Raw genomic sequence first — 12,939 nt, 5'->3', positions numbered from 1 at the left:
ATAATCCTATATTGAATGGTGCGCATTCTCTTAACTGTCATATTAGCCGAAACTTCAAGGTCAGAGCAAGCGCCCTCTTTTTGATCAAAGGTGAAAGGTGCACGAACACGCAGAAGACAGTAAGTAAGTGCAGTCTCCAGTTGTTCCAACCAACTGTAAACTAGGGGTGCTTCTTGCTGATAGGACCTCCTCGTGTGTCCCAGAAGGTGCTCTCGTTGGGTTAGACCTTATATCTTTTTTACAACCAAAGTTATAATGTGATCATATTACTGTTTGAAAACATGAGATTGTTTACTTACATTTTGAATATTGATTTGAAGGGCTTTTTTGTAATGGTCAAAATCTATGGCCAACTCATATCCCTGATGATAGAAAGTAAACGCAGTCTGAAAGAAAGCCAGCATCTGTACAAGAAAGATAAAAGGAGAAGAAGGGTGTGGGGGGTAGAACAGATGATTAGTGTTTCTTCCTATAGGAAACCCATGTGTTTGTATAGTTAGTATTAGTGCCTACATGTGACACCCAAGATTCAAACAATATACTTCATTATAGTATTTGTATGCCATACAGTATGTCTAACAGGTGCTTACAGAAAACTCTAAAAACTTTCATTTTTTGATCATTTATTCACAAAGTACCTAAAAATGTTAGGATATTTGTAACTTTGACATGGCATTCTTCTCTCCTTCCTTATCTCTGTGTGCATACATTTTGGAGGTCACAGTTTCAAAAGGAGGATGTGTAATAATACCAATACAGAATTCAGTAGCTAAATCTGGCAAAACTTCTAAGAAAGCTAACGTCCCCTACAAAACCTTAATTAAAGGTGCAGTGTGTAACTTTAAAAAGGATATCTTGACAGAAATGCAATATAATATACATAACTATATTATCAGTGGTGTATAAAGATCTTACATAATGTTACATACTGTTATGTTTTCATACCTTTAGACTAAGCCGTCATTATCTACATACACCGCAGGCCTTTCAACTGTAAGTCGACATTTTGCACTACCATGTTTCTACAGTGGACCTTAACGGACAAACTAGTCTACAGAGCGTGTTTTGTTTCTATGTTGTCTCAGACGATGACATGTTTGTCCTGTAGTGGCTACCGTAGCTTCTCTATGCGTTTTAAAATGGAGGGATGAGCTGTGGATTGAGCTGTTGGTTGCAATTCGCAATCTTACCACAAGATGTCTGCGGACCTTTTTACAGAAGGTAAAAGTCGCCGTAATCTTTACTGACATTGTCCATGGAGCATTCGCACAGGACTAAAATCACTGAGAAGCTCTGATAAAAATTGCTTTACCCCACCTCCTGTAAAACTAATCCCGTCCGAATAGTACTAACGTTACGTTATTTTTTTTTCTCAAATTATTTATTTCCCATGCAAAATCATCACAGCAAACTTGAAATGAAATGAATCAAGTTGAAATGACATCTGGATAAAGGATCTTGCACTTACAGGCTCTACACACTCAAACTTCTTCCTCTCTTGTATCTCCTGCAGCTTGCATACATACTCTAGAGATGACTCTTGAAAGTGCTGCCTCACCACATCCACTGACACATCTGCCTGAAAGAAAGACGGATGAGACTCAGTAAGACAGAGACAATTGCAGTAAGTGACAGCAGTAAGTGACCACATTAGGATCCAAGGTGATTTAAAGTAATAATTAATTTTAAAAAATGCAAATGTTGTCATCATGTGCGCATGTTTTTTTCACTTCATGGAACATAAAATATCTGAGGAAATCCTCAAGAAAAACCTTTAGAGAAGGTGAGTGGTGCTGTTATTTTCAATGAATCAACCAGTAATATTTGAGATCAGCTGCAAAGAAGAAATTTATTAATAAATAATTAAATTAATTTGGCTAATTCCTCACCCAAAATGTATTTATCTGGTCTGGGATACCTTAAATACTGCTGACTTGTTTTGTGCTCACACTTTTATGTATTTATGGATGCATTAACTTATTTACTGAAACTATTTTGGACAATCACTTTGTGTTTCATGGAAGGAGAAAAACAATATTATGTTATAGAGCAGGGGTGTCAAACTCAAGGCCCGCGGGCCAAATCCGGCCCGCCCCCTCATTTCATCTGGCCCGCGAGTGTTTACAAATTATGTTAATTATGTGGCCCGCCAGAGTTTACAGATTATTTTATTGTTATTATTAAGTTTTATTTTTTGCAGGTTATTTCCTACATTGATTTTTTTTAGCAGCCACCAAAACAAATTTTTGTCTCGCCAAAGTCTTTTTGTAATGTAATTATAGTGATAATGTTGATGATTGAATGAGAAAGAACGAGCAGTGCCCCGCACGCGCGCACTACTAGAGTGGGCGTGTCTGAATGCGAACGCTGCAGCCTCCGGAGGTCGCATATCCAGGCTGCATACGTCATCAAGACTGTCTTGTTTCAGAATATTAACAATTATAAAGTTAAATATTATTCTTTGTTCATAGTAAATAGTTGTAATATGCGTATGACTTGCGAATGTTATGGTCAGTTAACTTAAATAAACCAGGCTTGATGACGCTGCCTATGCGACCTCCGCATATGGAAACGGACAGTATCTGCTCGTTGTTTCTCTCCCTCACTCGCGCACGCTCACGCAGATCCAGCAAGAAAATGTTTCCCGTCTTGTGTACAGAAATGTTTTGCGATGTCCAGCTGATTAGTTTACAACGCGTCTATTCCCGCTAAATACGCAAACTAATGACTCATCTGACTCATTAATAAACGATTGAAACTATTGATCTGTAGCCTACAACACAGAACTCATGAGACGTCAGTCAATCAGACACTTAAAGCCAGGTATAAAAAAAATCACAGCTTTTTTGTAAAGAGGGCAAGAAATGACAAGTGAGAGTATATGTGTCTAATAAATGCATATTGTGGTGGAGATTGTAAAACTCTTTATTAGTATCTTATAATGCCTCTCGTTTTCTGACCTGCACAATGAAGGGTAACAGAACATTTTGAGTGTACTCACATACAACATGTGCTTTTTTCACCACAATTATTTTTAAAATAATCTGTAGAATAGTTGTACTCTATACACTTTGTCATTATTTGCCTGGGCTTCTACTTTCAAAGCTAGGTATTAATTGAGTTATTAACAAAACCAATAGTAAGCAAATGCAGAAAAAATTATGCAATGTACAGTAATAAAAGAGTTGATACATTCATACAGTCGTTCAAATACAACCGGCCCTTTGAGATTAACCGTAATGCTGATGTGGCCCGGGATGAAATTGAGTTTGACACCCGTTATAGAGAGTAAAAGGTGACAATAGTCCATTTAACACATACGGTCACATGTGTGAACACGACAACGTATTTAAATACTGGTAAATCGGTCTAATTTCAGATGTTATGTGTGAACAGAGAATAGGATTACAGAGCATGGACGAAGTCAAAACATGTTTGCAGCTTCGGGCCAGTCGTAACCAGGTAATCATATTCTTTTTTCTACTATGGAAGTCAATGAGGTCTCTGATCGGTTCGGTTACAAACATTCCTCAAAATATATTCTGAAAACGGATACAGTTTTGTAACCACATGAGAGTGAGTAAATGAAAATTTGGTCACACTTTATTTTACAGCATCACTGTTACAGTGTTATTATACATTTAAGTAATAATCATTAACAACATTTACGGATAAGGGTTTGGTTTAGGGCCGATTCACACCGGCTGAAACGCTCACGCCACGCATCCGGTGTGAATCGGCTCTTAGGGTTAGTTGCATGTAACTATGCATAATGAACTGTTATTACTAGGCATGTAACGGTATTATAAATTTCGTGGTATTGCGGAATTAAATTTTCCCGGTACAACCGTGGTCCCATGATTCGGTATAACGTGTAGTTTTTTTCCTGCCAAATGAAGCGAGTGGAAGGACGCGGGAACTACAATTCCCATAATCCCATGCGTGCCATTCTGATGCCTCTCTACAAGTGAAGCGACAATGGCGGAAGCAAAAGAAACGCAAATTTTAAGTCTGATGTGTGGAAAAAGTTCGCGTTCGCTGTGACAAGAAACGAGATTGGACAACATGTGATGGACATACAAAAAACGAGTGAGTAAATCCGTGAATGAGGAGAGTGTGTGTCGTTTCTCAATTAGAAGGCATCCTCCTTAGGTCGCATGTGCAGGCTGCATCCGTCATTATACGCCTGGTATATTTAAGTTAACTGAGTATTAAATTTGCAAGTCATAAGCGTGTTACAACAATATACGATTAAATAAGAATAATAGTCAACTTGAAAAATGCTAATATTCTGAAATAAGACGGTCTTCATGACGTATGCAGCCTACAAATACGACCTATGGAGGCTGCAGACTTCCGATTGGGAAACGCACCCCTGTATTGAGTGAGCTGACCTCAGCTCTAGGTCCAGCTACAATAAGTAAGCTGCTATTTTCATTTTTACTGGGTTGTTTTTGTTTTCAGAAATTGACCCATCTTAAAACCCATCATCTTTTCTTGATTCTACAATCACAACCGTTGTTTTCAAAGTAGTACCAAGCATTAGCATTAATAATAATAATAAAAACTAGGTCAATTGAGGGAGTGACTCAATTCTTAAAACCTGACTGATTGGGAGTTGTTTAAAGTTGACAAACTGAACTGAAACTTTTTTATTTTATTTTATTACATGGTCTAATTATTTTTGTCCTTTTTATGAAAATTGTAAACACTACACTACACTAAACTTTGTACATTGTAATGTTCAGTCTTGTTTTATAAACACTTACGGCAGTTTTTCCAAGTCTTCATTTGTTTTTTCCTTCCTGTAAATGTTTCAATATTTACCCTACTGTGGGCATCATACCGAAATATCACCGTACCGTGTTTTTTGTTTTGTGATACCGTTACATCCCTAGTTATTACTTTAATAATTACATGTAGCATGTGTAACAAAGACACCGTAAAATAAAGTGTTACCCAAAATTTTCTTTTTTTGATGAACTATCCCTTTAAGACACGCATATGAAGAATTGTATTATTTGTCATGTCAACTGAAGGTGCCTGTATTTTTCCTGTTTACCCATGTGAAAGTTCTGCCAACTGCAAAATCACTGAATGGTGGAAGAATTATGAATGGTTTTTTTTTCCAATAAATGCAGTGTAAAATACAAATAAAACGTTTAAAGTTTAAAAAAATCATAAAGGTCTTTTGTTATTTTGTAGCATTATACATGCAGAAGAGATTCACGTCTCAGCTAAGTGCATATTACTGGCATGTTCCCAAAAAAAGGTATCATGTCATTTTGTCATCCTCATGTCAATTCAATTTGAAATCTATGATACGCTTTTCACAAAAAATGTTTCAAACAAAAAAATACAGAAGACAGCATTACAGTACATATCCCTCACTGAGAAAACAGTACTGCGAATACATTTCGGTAAAATTTTCTTCCCCTTTAACAACGAAACCCTTCACAAAAACAGAGTTAGCTGCAATGTGTATGTTGCCCATGAACCCAGTGTTTTGTGAGCTGAGACCAACTGATCCATACACTGGTGTCCTTCAGCATTTCTTGGAATTAGAAGTCTCCATGCTGACTCCACCCAGCCCTTGACCCCAAACACACACGTCATTTGGTTTGTAGGAACATAATGGCACACAGTAAAAATGTCAACAATCCAAAGTGCTTTTTGCGCTTAGTGTATACAACATCCCAGGCATGATGGGCATGCCTTAAAAGGTTATGTTCTCTCAATCAAAGCTTAAAGGGGTTCTATTATGCATATTTACAAAATCTAGATATTTGTTCTTAGGGCCAACTAGGTTCTTATGCTTCATGTTTTACATTATAGCAGCACCTCCCCTCCCTATCTGTCTCAAACACTACTAAAGCAGCGCAACCAGACCTTATCCCTCACTTGCACATTCCTTTGGTGGTAATTATCTTAATTAGGGTTATTGTTGTAGTCCCAACTAGTTGTAGTTCGGAAAGAATACCCCTTTTTGGAGTGGACTGTAGGCTTTGTAACTTAAAATTACCACTTTAGGGTGAAACATAACACATTAAACCCAACATTGAATGTGTAAAGGCATAAGGGGTTGTGTACACCAAAACTTTTACGCCCGTGGCCGGCGCATGTTTTCAATTGTTTCCAATGGAAGCTCGGCGTTTTTCAAATAAGCCAGCAGCGAGCGGGTTTTTTCCGTGCTGAAAACCGGCGCTCGGCGGTTTTCACGCGCTCGGCGCTGAGAGTCTAAAGTTGAAAGAGATTCAACTTTGGGAGAAAAGCTCCGCTCGTCAATGTCAGTTCCCACACGGCCGCCCAATCACAGTGGAGCAGGGGCGGGACATTACCACAGCAACCAACCGGCTCGCAGCTGAAGTATCACAGCTATCAAAGCGCTCAGCTGATGAAAGCTGGCACTCAGCTGAAAAACAGCTGGCATTCGGCGTCCTCAAGGCGTTTTCAGACGCGTTTAAAAGTTTTGGTGTACACAACCCCTAAGAGTGTGTAGAAATAACAGCAGAAAAAAACTTTAACTTAATCTTAAAACTAACCACTATCTTCAAGTACAAATTAATGAAAAGCAAAGTCTCATGTATCATCAACATTTGAGGTATACAAAAATAAGAGAAGAAAACATGAAGTACCTCCTGTAACTGTGGTTCTTTCTTCTTTGCTGACATGTTTAAAAGTTTCTCCAGTGAGCTGTAGTATTTTTCCGTTTCCTTCTCGTACCGCTTTCTCTCTGCCTGAAAACAGTGTGAGAAATACTTGGTAAAACTAGGAAACTTGTTCAAGAGCTATTGTTCAAGATAATGAGAAAAGGTCTGCTAGTACCTTTGCTGAGCCGAGCTGTTCTTTTCTAAACTTTTCTAAGGGCTTCATTAGCGTCTCCGTGATGTTTCTCATCTGTTAAAAACAATTTGGTCATTTAACAAAGGACATTTGAAAACACTCCTTCAAATACCGTTTCAATAAAGACAAATGTCATGGTTGCATGTGAGCCAAAGTGCATAATTGCAGCTGTCTGATATTTATGAACCTGCACAGATACTACTCCTGCATAATTCAGCAAAATGCTTAGGTTTCTAAATGCTTGTCATTTAGTTCTGCAGTCCCCACCCACGCAATTAGAGCTGCAGCAGTGCAGCTTAGAGCCCAGCTTAGTGGGGCCTGCAAATGCAATATAGTCACTAATATAATAGCACAGTTCTCTATTCATCATACTAATTTGTATTTATATCACTCTATAAAGATCCCCACAGCTAATTCTTTCAATTGTCCAAACTGTAATTTAAACTGAAATTATATGTACACACTAGTCTAAGTAATATTTATTAATTAGTGTGTCATTGAATCGTTCAATAAAAAAACAATCAAACATATTTAAAGAGATTGCAGCAATTCATATTTTGCCAGAACCTGTAGTAAATGATATGTTTTATGTTAAGTTGGCATTCAAAAAGATTGTGATTCTGTTTTTTTTCAGAATCGTGCAGCCCCACGTAACATATAAACCTCCAGTGTACTATTACCTTCTCTCTGACCCTGTCAGAGCCTGCTAGCTCCGCCCCCTTGCACACATGCCTCCAGTGTGCCGAGGGGCTAGAACGTCATTGGCCTGCTGCAGTGTCATGAACGGGCGAGGTTCCTATCTTAGCTCAAAACAACTGTCAGCTGTTGCACTTTGAGTCATGGGCAGGGCCTTCATTGGTCTAATGCTGCATACTTAATACATGACCCATACGCAACACAAACCCTACTACCTAGACAGCTACACATATTGACAAACGAAAAGTATAGTTTATTAATCATTCAACTGCAGAAAAGTGACTTATCATAAATCATAGTGACACATGCCAATGTATGATGAATTTGCCACTATGTAACGGCCGACAAATTTTACACTGTTTATGTAATTTATTTATGGATTTTCATCATTACAGATGCATGACTCACTTTAAACCCCAAATACTATCAAACAAGCCTTATTATTGGTGTCTAAAAGAGGTGTTCCTACTTGGGGCAGTTGAGATGACATGACTCAACACAAGCAGTGGTCTTATGCAATCTCAGAGTCAACAATGACTGCACACTCAAAGAGAGAGAGAGGGCACAACAAAGTATAGCAAAGTAACTCATTTCCTGTGGTCAAACTGTATCACAAACAACAACGCTATATCATGCAGATGAATGGGAGACTGAAATACAGTATTTAGAGTACACAGTCCTTTTCACACAGAGATTATGGAAAATGAATCCGAGATTGATTTTGGTTCACTGACACTGCCAATGATTCGCAGTGTGAATTCGCACACATGCCATAAAGATCCCATTAGAACAAGTTGCGTATTTAAATCCCTGCACTTCGTAGTTTTTTTGCAGCGTTTGAAGTTTACTTATAATCCACGCATGTGCATCTTTGTTTATGATAAGATCATAAGGAGCGTGTGACGCGCTGTTCAATTATGCTAAAGAATGATATTCGCTTCAGCACGGACAGTAAGGAGCTCCTGGATCTCTGTTTTAGTCCAGTTTGCAGATATTTTTTGTCGTGAATGTTAATCTTCATTTAATTCCGCCCCGTGTCAAAGAGCTGAACGATAACTTCTTTTTGCGATGACACATGATTTTGTCCTTTTTTCACACGAACCCAAAGCGATCCCAGAACATTTACGGGACATGTTTCTGTAGAAGGCTCTCTGCCAATTTTACGAACATTTTCTGGGACCAAAGTGATTCATGTTTGTGTCTGTACAGGTCAGTGACCATGATTATCTAAGGATAACAGCCAATGAAGGTTTGCCATCATGGCAGTTTGCATGCATTGAATGCAAGTTCAAAAGATATCCTTTGGCATGCAAGGATTCTAGTGAGATGGATATCAAATAATATGTTTAGTGCAAGTCTCAATGGGTTGTGCTCACCATCAGCTCTCTTTGGTCCTCCAAATTTCTAAGAAAGGATGAAAACTCTTGCAGGGACTCATCTACAAAAAGACACATGCCAAAATAAAGTAATGTACAATGAAAAGAATAGTAAATGCAGAGACAATGCATCTGACATGTTTTTATGTAAATAAGAATTTTTTATCAGACTCTTGGATTCTGCTAAAAACTGAAGCTGGGATTTGAAGCAAAAGTATTTGATGAATGTATAATCTCATTTTTGACGGAGGTGGTGGCATTTGGTGGCTTTTGCATCTAAGCTCATGTACATTTCAATGTACACATACGCCTTGCTGCAGTTACGCGCCGGGCTGGAATTAACTTCTGGCCTGTGCTTGTTTATCGTTCTGGCTAGCAACTAAACTGAAAAAATACCTTGTGCAAAAGAAACATTTTTCAGATTCCTAAAAACGACAGAAGACAGTTAGCATGGATCACCGCTATGTGGATTTGGCAGCCAGGCAAGAATTTAAGAATCGGTAGCTAACACTGTACACATTTATTTTACACTGTAATGCTGGCTTACAGTGTAATGGTTGATACGCTTTAGCTGTGATTTTAACCAAGGTTATTTATTTTGCTTGTTATCAGAAATAAACTACTCCAGAGGGACTCTGTTGTTATTGATTCTATGGAGAAGTCCACCACATTACGCTTGGGCCAAAAAGGGTTTGTTTATGTTGTTGCTGCTAAAACTGTTTATATACTTGTGTTTCAAAACTGTCCATCTAGAATCACTAGAGTCACACACATTACCTGCAAAAATTTCACTCACACAACACTAGCAGCAAAGTATATACATAAGTATAAATATGCATGAAAAATAAAATAATTATATGCAAACAAAAAAAGGAACTTACCAATGCACTTTTCATCATCAGTTTTGGCATCTCCGATGTACTCAAATTTAAACTCCCCCAGGCACTGAGCAAACTTCCTCTGAGCCAGGGAGAGTTCTGAAATAAAGAGTGAAGAGAGTTAGCATCCCTAAAAACAGGGAAGGAATTCCAGGACCCAACAGTGAGGGCCAGATTTACTAACAGCTTGTCCCACCCTCTTTTGCCATTAAAAAACTACTGTGAAGATAAAGATGTGCTGTGAAAAATTAGAGGTAAAATACGTGGACATACTTGTTTCATATGCATTTGTAGGATTTTCACTTTTTTACAAACATTTTAATTGCAGGAGAGTATATACAGTAAATGAATCACAACGCACTTTACTAAGGTTTGCATTCGTCAGTTTACTGGTATGTGCACCATTATTTAACACCCCAAAAATAGCATGTCTTAAATTGTGTCTGTCTTTATGGAAATTAGATTTATTTATGGCTGTGCTCTTTAATGTATGCCTTGTCAGTAAACCACCTGCAGAAATTTCCACTTACATCTGCACTTTTTTGAAATTGCGCTCATACGCCAATTTGCCCTGTTTAGTAAATCTGGCCCCAGGCATACGCCACTGGCCCTGGGCCAATGTGTGATCATTTTAACTCTTTCACCGCCAGCGTTTTTAAAAAAAGTTGCCAGCCAGCGCCAGCGTTTTTCATGATTTACACCAAAGTTTAATGCCTTCCAGAAAATGTTCTTCTTTAAATAAATAAACATACAATATACCAAATGAAAGAACAGACCCTCTGCTTTCAAACAAAAAAAACCGTTTCATCCTACCTTTAGTGGTTCTTTTGCAATCAGCTTTTGAATATGGGTAGGTTTTTGCAAAAACACCATATTTTGAGCAAAAAGCAGAAATAATTCCATTTTTGTGACGGACTTTTCATAGAGATCCGATTCAGAGCGATCTTTAAAACAGACACGGACATGCAGCAGCTTGTCATAGGGCAAAACTTCCGGGTTTAAAAAGTTGCGGAAGGGCGCCACCTGGTGGAAAATAGCGGTATTGCGGAAAGACGGAAAATCTCGTCATTGGCGGGGAAGCGTTTTCTCTTGATTGACGGAATATCTCGTCAATGGCGGGGAAAGAGTTAAATGGCTGATGGAATTGGGATAATGCCGAGTTATATCATTATTAAAGTAGATTTACAGTATGTTCAATTAAATTGCATTTATAGGGATAGTTTACCCCAAAATGTAAATTATGTTGTTACAAACCTGTATACATTTTTTTTACGAGGAAGATATTTTCAGAAAATGTTTGTAACCAAACTGATCATTAGCCCCCATTCACTTCCAAAAGATAAAAGAATATAATAGAAGTCAATGGGGCTCATGGACGGTTTGGTTACAAACATTCCTGAAAATATCTTCTTTCCTGTTCATCAGAACAAAGAAATATATACAGGTTGTAACAACATGAGAGTGAGTAAATTATGACATAATTTTTATTTTTGGGTATCCCTTTAAGGAGTCTTTTTTTTGTGATAGAATTTGCAAAAACTTATCAAGTATACATGTTATAACTGGTCACCAAGTTTACATATTTTGTTGAAAAACCTCCAGGAAATATCTACAGTTGAACTCATAGAAAGGTGTGCTACACTTTAATGTCTGCAAACCCATTCATGCCATGACCTCAAACATTGAAGTCACACATAATACTGCCTCTTATCTTGTAGGAAATATTTGAACATCGCCCAACATATATCACATTGAATTATTCCTGATAAATAGCCAAGAACGCCATGCTTATAGATATGAACTTTTGATAATGAAAATGACTTTAGGCTCTAAAAATCATTGAATCATAAGAATCAATAGCATTGTGAAGCATTGTGAAGTCACAGGTGCTGCTTGTACACACTGGGAAATTTTATTCCCTCTGGAAAACATGGTGCTTTCACTGTGAAAACCCCAACAGAAGTCTCATGGCAGGTTTAAAACCGACAAACACCATTCATTTATTTTCATTTTCCTAATTCACTAGTGCCTCTAGGAAGAATAAAAAGCATGACTCACAGGTATAAGCTTCCTGTAATTCATAAATAAACTAATTAAGCTTGTGTTTAGTGCTCAAAAAAGCCCCACTGAAATGAAAGGAATTAAATTTGGCATATCTCCCGAGCACCTTCTCTTTTTTTCTTAGAATTTGAAAGAGAACTTTAAAGTATGTGTAAATCAGAGCCAGTACTTAAACTCTGTGGATTCCCAAAGGATGATCCCAATATAAGTGAACTCTCGTTGGGGTCTGTGGGACTGAGTGATGGGGTATTTTGGGATGAACACTATGAATGGTATCCGGTACTGTGCCGTCATCAACAGCTGGGATCACCCATGCAAAATGAGCTGGCAGTGCAACTGACCGCATTCGCTTGCTCACTATGGTGCGTTCTAAATTTACTCACACATTTGCTATGTTTATTCACAAATGTACACGGTTGTATGCTTTTGCATAACTTTTGTATGAAAATTATTTCATTGTCCTTGAACCAGACCCAAATAACCAACTACATATTCTATGTAGTAATCTTAATGCTGTAATAATGCTGTAATCTTTTTCCACTCATTCACAACAGCACTGAATTGATGCTGCATGATCAGAAATTTTCTGGTTTAAGCTAAATAAAAGATTGAGTGTAATTAAGATGTGCAGCTTTAATTAAAGGCTCTCTAAGCGAATCTGCAAGACGTAGTTATTGTTGACGTTTGAAACTGTTTTCAAACAGACGGAGCGTAGCTAACTCCTCCCCCTCCCCCTCCCTTCCGTGCTTTCATGAACGCGCCCAACCCCCACCCCCAAAACCTTTTTGTCGTTTATTGGCTGGAATACTTTGTTTTGTTTTGTGATGCTAGGTTTGGCCACTTGTTGATATTGCCGTTTGTGAAGCCTGGGCTGTCTACAGAGATCGCGTTTTTTTACAGTTTGATCAGCACACAGGCAGCAAGCAGATAGTGAGGAGATGTTTCCGGTATGTAACAAAAAATGTTTTATGGTCTAAAACGCTTCAATTCGCTTAGAGCGCCTTTAAAGGGTAGATTTCACAAAACTTTAACATGTAAAATAAATCTTTGGTGTCCCCCGAGTACTGTACGTAAAGTTTTGGCTC

At 38.0% G+C, this 12,939-nt stretch overlaps 1 protein-coding gene across 2 annotated transcripts in view; it reads right to left on the bottom strand.

The window, feature by feature from the left end:
• arhgap10 (Rho GTPase activating protein 10) overlaps positions 1-12,939 on the bottom strand; it is a 93,822-nt gene that overhangs the window by 38,162 nt on the left and 42,721 nt on the right. For both annotated transcript variants that reach the window (XM_065265173.2, XM_065265174.2), the window contains exons 2-7: positions 9,797-9,892; positions 8,916-8,977; positions 6,826-6,897; positions 6,636-6,737; positions 1,469-1,579; positions 300-404 (exon numbers count right to left, since the gene is read on the bottom strand). In XM_065265173.2, coding sequence (XP_065121245.1) covers positions 300-404; positions 1,469-1,579; positions 6,636-6,737; positions 6,826-6,897; positions 8,916-8,977; positions 9,797-9,892 — 548 coding nt within the window. The remainder of the gene's footprint in view (positions 1-299; positions 405-1,468; positions 1,580-6,635; positions 6,738-6,825; positions 6,898-8,915; positions 8,978-9,796; positions 9,893-12,939) is intronic.

Source organism: Paramisgurnus dabryanus, chromosome 4, assembly GCF_030506205.2.
Source record: "Paramisgurnus dabryanus chromosome 4, PD_genome_1.1, whole genome shotgun sequence".
In the NCBI taxonomy this organism is placed as follows: Eukaryota; Metazoa; Chordata; class Actinopteri; order Cypriniformes; family Cobitidae; genus Paramisgurnus; species Paramisgurnus dabryanus.
Note: the sequence above shows the minus strand (reverse complement) of the source record. Positions and strands in the feature narration are given on the sequence as shown.